An 8,713-nucleotide genomic window follows, 5' to 3' on the forward strand; every position below is an offset into this window, starting at 1 on the left:
TCATATCCATTTTATGCTACTTTGAGCTCAAATTCTAATTAAATTATCCCTTGATTTACCCAACAGATGTGCTCCTCAAAGCTTCCTTGCAAATCAAACTTGTGTAAATCTCATCTTAAATGCACTAGGGGGAGCTCCCTATTTGAAAGAATCCTAAAGCATGTGCTTTTGTCTCATAAAGATTCCTTTTCTAACATAACCCACGAAAGAATGACTTTCTGACTTGTCTGCTTAACTGTTTATATCCAGTTTTCATTTAACATATATTTTTTAAACACCATCCTTGTACTTTAACCCATGTTTATCAACTATCATTAACACAACTTTGGCCAAGCTATAGTATTTACTTTTCACACTGTTTCACCAGGAGGCAATACAAAGCCCAAGGCAATATATACACTTAATATGCTACTTGTAGATTTCAAAGCATGTATAAAAATCAGTTTTAAATATCACTAGGTTTTTATAATTGTAATTTCAAATTTAAAGCTGAAAAATAATAGAAAACTAGAGATAAACTAATCCACTAAGGAAAAATAGTATGCATCGTGTCTATTGGGTACTTCCTAATTTTTAAAGTACATTTTAATACACCATCCCATTTAAACCTCTCATCGATTCTATAATAAGGGTACAATGGCTCATTATTGGCAACTTAAAATACGAAGAAGCGGAGGCACAGGGCAGTAAAATGACTGCCCAATGTTACACAGCAATTCAATGTCAAGGTCAGGACTGAGATTCCAATTTTCACATTCCTGGCCAGTGTTGTTCTTTTACACAATAAAGATGCAGAAAAAAACATTTAAGCAAGTTTGGCTGTAGAATCTTCTATCTGCTAATAATAATTATTGAAAATAATTTTAGGAGGCTTAAAAGTTCAGGGACCAGACAAAACCTTTCAACGGGGAATGGACAGTTTCTTCAACAAATGGTGTTGGGAACAGTGGCTATCCATGCGAAAGAATGAAGCTGGACCCTTAGCATACACTAGATACAAAAATTAACTCAAAATGGATTAATAACTTAAAGGTAAGTAAGACCTAAAACTCCTAAAAGAAAATATAGGGGAAAAGCTTCAATGTCGGATTCAGCAATGATTTCTTGGGAAGATAAACTGGAATACATCAAAAATTAAAACTTTTGTGCATCAAAGGACACAATCAAAAGAGTGAAAAGGCAACCCATGGAATGGGAGAAAATATTTGTAAATCGCGTATCTGATAAGGGGTTAATATCCAGAACTCAAAGGAAATTTAACTCAATTTTACAAAAGCAAAGGACTTGAATACACATTTCTCCAAAGCCAATATACAAATAGCCAACCAGGATATGACGAGAGGCTCAACATAAATAATTGGGTAAATGCAAATAAACCAATGAGATATCATCTCATACTCATTAGGATGGCCAGTATCAGAAAAACAGAAAATAGTTAAGCGTCAGTGAGGATGTGGAGAAACTGGGATGCTTGCACACTGTTAGTGGGAATATAAAATAGTGCAACCGCTAGGGAAAATATGGCGTTCCTCAAAAATTTAAAAATAGGATTACCACATGATCCAGCAACTCCACTTCACGTATATATCCAAAAGAATTGAAAGCAGGATCTCAAAACACAGGCACACCATGTTCATAGCAGCATTCCTCACAATAGTCAAGAGATGGAAGCAACCCAAGTATCCATAGGCAGACAAATGCATAAGCAAAATGTGGTATATACATACAAGGAAATAGTCTTCAGCCTTAAAAAGGAATGAAATCTTCTACAAGATGGATCTTGAGGCCATTATGTTAAGTGAAATAAGCCAGTCACAAAAAGACAAATACTCTATGATTCCACTTATATGAGCTATCTCTCAAGTAGTCAAATTCATAGAGAAAGAAAGTAGAACGGTGGTTACCAGGGGGTGGGGGAGGGGAAAATGAGTTATTGTTTAATGGGCATAGAGTTTCAGTTTTGAACAATAAAAAAGTTCTGGAAACTGGCTGCACAACAACGTGAATACGCTGAACACTACTCAAGGACACTTAAAAATAGTTAAAATGATAAATATGATGTTACGTGTTTTTCATCACAAATTAAAAATTAGAAAAAAAAACATCAGGGACTTAAAAAATTTATAAAATACCATTCACCATTATGTTTCAAGTTCATATTCAGCACAGTACTATGTTCAAGCATAACCACCCTTTTTGAAAAGATGTCCATAGGTCAGTAAGACCAAACTATTGTAAATATATTTGTTGAGAGCCTAAGGGAAACCAAAAACCCAAATGGGAATTAAGTTTTCATTACTTCACCTACTAACATTAAAAGAGAAACCTGTATTTTGTATGACCTGAGTACTAAATGGGTACTGCTTGGGTAAAGGGAAAAAAGTAGTATTATTAAAACTACCTGAATCATCTGCTAAGTTCACAATGGTTCTTTATGCTGAAGAATAAAATTGGTTAAAATTATTCCCCCTAAGATTCATTCAATTTGATCTTGTCTAAAAGCCACCATTTTTCAATGAGGTAAACACTTGGCACTGAAAATCCTCAAAAAACTAAGTACATATTGTACCTCCTTTTAGGGTATTTGTCAAGGATTGTCTTGGTCAAGGAGGGCACACAGTAGTAGGACAGGTCCCATCCTCAGCCCTGGAACAATCAAATCAGTACTATTATGTTGGCTAGCAGGAGTGTGGAATTAGTCCAGTGACAAAAATGATGAATTGCAGGCCGCACTAATATTTAGCAGCTAAACCTAACCGGAACCAAACAACATCAAAAAAGATAACACTGAAAACAGTGATAGAAAACAGAACAATTTGGAACAATATGAAAAATAAACTGATCTACATATAAAACTTTAATCAGACCTCTAAAACTTTATACATGTCCTCACTTTAGATATTAAGGCTGGTTCAGATTTTCAGTGGTTCTCAAAAGATCAGCATTATTTGAAACTCTGGTGAACACACATGAAAAATCATGTATCAAATTTAGCTGCAATGATAAGCACTTTAATAAGGTGCTCCTGTTAAGGAAAAGACTGATTAGAAGCTACACATTGTTTAATGAAATATCAGCAAATGGTACTGATTATTAAAATAAAATATTTATAAGGATTGCGTCCACAGGCAAGGAGTCTTTCAGTGGCTATTCAAAGTGGAAATTTTTTAGTGGGATATTCAAAGTGCTTGAGGAAAACATTCATCAAGATTCATTCTTTTTTCTCAGCCACTATAACCTTACTGATACCCTGCAAACTCTGTTACTATCCTAGCTAGTATCTCAAAGATAATTTATTTGTAAACACGCTAAGCAAATTAACAGATGCAATATAGATCTTAAAAATACTAGGGCCAGCCCCATGGCCAAGTGGTTAAGTTCGCACACACTGCTTCAGTGGCCTGGGGTTCACCAGTTCAGATCCTGGGCATGGACCTATGCACTGCTCATCAGGCCATGCTGAGGCGGCATCCCACACAGAAGAACTAGAATGACTTACAACTAGGATACACAACTATGTCCTGGGACTTTGGGGAGGAAAAAAAACAAAGAGGAAGATTGGCAACAGATGTTGACTCAGGGCCAATCTTCCTCACCCCAAAAAAAGAAAGAAAAAAAAACACCATACCTTAAAAAAAAAAAAGACCCTTGGGGGACCGGCCCCATGGCTGAGTGGTTAATGTTCCACGAGCTCTGCTTCAGCAGCCCGGGGTTCACAGGTTTGGATCCCAGGTGTGGACCTACTCCACTCATCAGCCATGCTGTGGAGGCATCCCACATACAAAGTAGAGGAAGACTGGCACAGATGTTAGCTCAGGGGTAATCTTCTTCAACAAAAAAAAAGAGGAGGATTGGCAACAGATGTTAGCTCAGGGAGAATCTTCCTCACAAATAAATACTCTTGGAATTGGTTACGGAAAATCATATATGTTCATGTATGTCAGGGGGAGCAGGTGTGAGAGTAGCTATATAAATACATAAATACATATATATACCCACATTAAGATATTTAAGAAAATTATTCAGAATCCCATATAAAGGTTTTTAGATGCTCTATTGAATTAATATGATCTTTCATCTAGCTCATCTTTTCTCATTTCCTTTAACTACGTGCTGAGATTATATACAAGTATTTAGTACTGTGGGCTCCACAGATCCTAATATAGAGCATGATAGGGGAAGTACTCATGTGAAAACACTGAGGTGACAGAATAAAGGTATTCCACAGAAAACAGACAGATACAAAGTACCTTTACAAAGAAGAAAATACAAGAACCATATTTAGTATTCAAAGTTTGAGACAACCAAAATGCTTGATAAATTATCCTTTTTTGAAGGGAAAATGTATAATATTTAAATCAGCAAGAGAAAGTCTTACGAGGAAAAATATCTTCTGGAAAGATGTTTTCTTCTAATTAAACACTTTACTCAATCATTTTCATTTTTCACTTGGAAATTGTGACTTCCTAAATTATTTTAATGCTAGTGTCATTTTTATGTGCCAATTCAGGACAGAAGCATTAACATGACTCCTTGCATCCTTGCTTATTCATCAAAATAATTGAGAAGTGTTACCCCTCTCCCTTGTTGAATTAACAAATCCTAACATGCACAAACATCCTAATCTCTAGGCTCTTCTCTCTGTCAAAGTGGTAACAGCACAGCAGGACCAACTTCAACCTCAAATTTTCCGTAAGCCCTATAGACAAGAACTTAAGTGTTCTCTGGTGGAAGATGGCAACTGGGAAAATGAAGATACAGGTTTAAATTACAAATTTCCTCAACCTCTCCATGACGATAAGTTTTTCTAAGGAAGCACCCTGAGAAACATTTTTAATAGGTGGTAGAATGTAAATGTGTCTAAATGCCTGTCCCATTTATGAAATGTGATGCACAAAACAGGAAATTAATAGTTCTGCTATACACTAACACCTGACAACCAAATAAGGATAACCAAATAACAGTAAGTTTCAAATTTGTCTTTGAACTCAAAGAAGTTTACATCAAAACCTTAAGCAATAAAAGACTATATAGCATTATATATAGCAAAGGAACATGAAAGGGAAAGAAATCCATTATTTTACAGAAACAAACTGAAAAAGTTTACGGCAAATCTGCCCAAATTACTAAGAACTGCAAAATAAAGCAGCACAGAGAGAAAACATAAAAAGGATAACGTGGTAAGAAAACACACATTTACTTAATTAATGGAAGTGCAATTTCGTAAAAATAGAAACAAAGTGACTCTGAATTGCAACGCATACTTTAAATGCTATAGGACTATACTCAACCATTTCCAAACATGTTTAGGCGCTGAACAGTTACCCCTAAGGAGTAAAGCATAAACATTTCTAAAACAAGGGAACAATTCTGTTTCTTGCCATACAAAGCAACCAAAAGTTGTAGTCACAGGAAGAATTTCCATGAAACTCATGAAAATTGTGGCTCATGCAACTTGGGGAAAGAACATAATGTATACCTAAATATATCACTGTGGTAATAGTGCTTTGCACAACATAAAAATTGAACTTTTGGGGTTTAATCTTCCTTTGTTATGTGTTAACATTACACACTCTTCAGTATCTTTTATTTTCCAGGTCAGCAATCTCAAAAAAAGTTATAACGGACCACCTTGCGTTATTCTACAGTGAACCATCATTTGATTTAAAGCTCTTGTCTCACCTTCCAACAAATAAACGCAAGTATTATACTCTGGACCTGCCATTTAATTCAGGAATGAATTCAGAATTCTTCCTGGATAGTTGCTTATCCAGGAAGTATATGCTTCATAAAGCTGTGGAATCTTACTGTACTCAGCCAGTTATTGCACTCCAATGAAAACCTTCTCACCTTTCAGAGTAGTTACACAATATGGTTAAATTAAACTCTGACATAACAAATAATTTCCTCTAGCATTTCCATATTCTATACCAATAAAGAAATGAGGACCACTGATCAACTAGTGTCTGCAAGTCATTGCAATAGTTGCAAAACTGCCTGTGAGTATATCAGAGGAACTGTGTATGGTGAGACAGGATGTTTTCCCTTTTATGTCCTGAGTGAACTTTAAGGGATTAAAACCAAATTCATGTCAACTTTATAGCAAAGAATTCAGATTCTAATTCTGAATACAAATACCTCTGTAAAAAGTGAGGGCTATAAAACCATATACAGTATGGTCAGGGTTTCACTTTTGTATTATGTGCACATTGTGTTTTAATCTGAAATGCTTTATACTTGTATTTCATGTTATATAGTTTTGGGGCCGGACTGTGTTTTTCCCCAAAAAGAAAAGTTAACTGTTTTTCCACCTTAATAGTCAACCTACCTGCCCATAGTTGTCTATGCCAGTTACTAATCTATTTAAATTTAATAAATCAAAAGCTGTCCTTAGGGATTGGCCAAGAGTCGTAAGTCCTTCAGCCTGAAGGTTTTTCAGTTCATTCATAAACGTTGCATGGTTTTCTTTCCATCCGGCCTGAAAAGAAAAATGTAAGAATTTTTTTTTCATCTTTTAAAGCCCTGTATACACGGACAGCCGTTAACAATCTGCCGTTCACCAAGCAGCTGCTTCACTTTACAGTAAGGTTTGGTTAACGTGTCAATACCGGATCACTGCTGAGGAAACTCTCTTCCAAAGGTGGCCAAGAATAAATCTGCTGGCTCTACAGTTTTCGGTAGCTAACAGCCTTAATACTTCAGAGCTTCCCTGGGAAACTGACTCCCTAACCTAATACCCAAAATCTGGGGATGCAAAGGTACTAGCGGAAAGCAGAAGTGAGCAGGACCTCGCAAGTTAACCTACAGAGCTGTCCCGCGGCCCTCTCGGGACGGATCCGAAGACCCGGCCCCGCAGCCCCCCACCCCGCTCGCCGGCCCGCCAGCCCGGGCGAGCGCGGCCGAGCCCCGGGCCGATGCCCCTTTAATGCAAACCGGGGCTCGGCGCGGCCGGGCCCGGCTGTCACTCGGGCGAACTTGAATAAATATCCCCCACAGTTCATTGCTGCCGCTCACGCCGCGGAGGGGAAATGTCGGCCATGTTGATCGCAGCGCAGCCGCCGCCGCCGCCGCCGCCGGGCCGGGCTGGGGAGGGGACGGCGGTGGCCCGGCGACTCTGCGCCGCGCCAGGACGCTCCGGAGCGGGGGGAGGGGGTGGGCGCCCGCAGGGGAAAAGACCTCAGCGCCTGGAGCACAGCGGGTGGGGGAGGGGAGCATAATGAAGGGTGAATGGGGGGGCGGGGAGGGCGAGCGAGGCAGGAACAGGGAAGGGAAGGGAGGGGGAGGGCGAGGGCTGTTACCTTGATAGCATAGGGCGGCTCTTCGAAAGTGACCAGCATATACCTGTCTCCTCGGCTGGCAGGGTCCCGGGCACGGAGCTGCGGGAGAGCGGGTGGGGGACGGGAGGAGGAACAGGGCGGGCGAGAGGGAAGCACAGAGGCGAGGTTACGAGGCGGAGAAGGGGCGCCCGGCGGCCCCGCCGCCCCCCACAGTACCGCACACGCAGCGGCCACCCCTCCACGCCGCCCCCCGCACACAGATCGGCCCCCGCACACCGCCCGGGGCCGGAGCCCGGGCCCGGGCCGAGCCCGGCTCGCAGCGCCCGCTCGCCCGCCCGCCGCCCGCGCGGTGGGGGAGGGGGTCCCCGAGCCCGGCAGCTCCCGCAGTCAGGTCCCCGACACCTCCGCCTCGCCGCCCCCGGCCTCCCTCCCCCCACCCCTGCCGCCCGCGGCTGCCGGGCCGGGGTCGCCGCCCGGGCTCGGTCAGTCGGTACCTTCATGAAGGTCTCTACCGCGCCTTTGGCCGTGTCCAGGTAGGTGGTGCCCAGATGGCTGCGCTGGTTCATAGAGGCAGACGTGTCTATCAGGAACAGTAAGATGGGCATAGTGCTGGCCGGGGACACCGGGGCCCGAGGTGGTGGAGAAAGAGGAGATGGTAGAGGTGGAGGCGCCGGTGGCGGCGGCGGCGACCGCCGCTACGCGGGGCGGGGGAGCGCGGCCCCCGGGAGGAAAACACCGTCTGGGTCTTTCCTCTGGCTGCGGGGAGTTTCTCCCCCGATAGTTGAGAGGAAACTCCCCAGACCCAGTCCTCCCCGTCGTACCCCCGCCTCCGCCTCCTCCTGCCTGCCTGCCCGCTGGGGTGGGCGCCCGGCCGTCTGTCTGTCGGTCCGTCCCCCCCGCCTCGGGGGTCCCGTCCCCGCTCCCGGCCCCTGTGTGTGTCCCAGCGGGAGACGGGCCTGGCTCCCCACCCCACCCCCGGTGCAGGGAGTGGGGACCTGGGAGCTGGCGAAGAGGGGAGTGGGCTGAGGGGAGATTGGCCCTGGGGCTGTTGGGAGAAGTTTCAGGGACTCCCTCCGCACCCCGGCGGTGTCACCACTTTCTCAGCCCCTCTCGCTACTGAAGCGCTTTTCTCTCTCACACTCCGGTTTTAACTCGGGCAGGGGCTGCAGAGGCTCCGCCTCCTGACACGTCCTTGAGCCATGTGACGTACCGCCCCGCTATTCTATTGGCCAGTCCCTACCCTCTTATTAGCATATTCAAACAGCTGAGGGGCGGGGGAAGCTTGTAGGCCGGCTCCGGGAACAGTTATTGAGCACGCGCGGAGGCGGGGCGTCGGGTGCGCGCGAGAGCGAGCGCGAGGGGCGAGCGGGCGGGCCGGCAGACGCGGAGGCGGGCTCCGGGAAGGGGCGGGGCTGGGCGGGGCGGGGCGGGGCGGG

The 8,713-nt window shown here is 43.9% G+C and overlaps 1 protein-coding gene across 1 annotated transcript in view; it reads right to left on the bottom strand.

The window, feature by feature from the left end:
- Window positions 1–8,392, bottom strand: part of INTS6 (integrator complex subunit 6) — an 83,171-nt gene extending 74,779 nt beyond the window's left edge. The window contains exons 1-3 of the mRNA XM_046664279.1: window positions 7,772–8,392; window positions 7,299–7,376; window positions 6,329–6,478 (exon numbers count right to left, since the gene is read on the bottom strand). Of these exons, the coding sequence (XP_046520235.1) occupies window positions 6,329–6,478; window positions 7,299–7,376; window positions 7,772–7,882 (339 nt within the window). The 5' untranslated portion in view covers window positions 7,883–8,392. The remainder of the gene's footprint in view (window positions 1–6,328; window positions 6,479–7,298; window positions 7,377–7,771) is intronic.
- Window positions 8,393–8,713: the final 321 nt, after the last annotated feature.

Source organism: Equus quagga, chromosome 6, assembly GCF_021613505.1.
Source record: "Equus quagga isolate Etosha38 chromosome 6, UCLA_HA_Equagga_1.0, whole genome shotgun sequence".
Classification (NCBI taxonomy): Eukaryota; Metazoa; Chordata; class Mammalia; order Perissodactyla; family Equidae; genus Equus; species Equus quagga.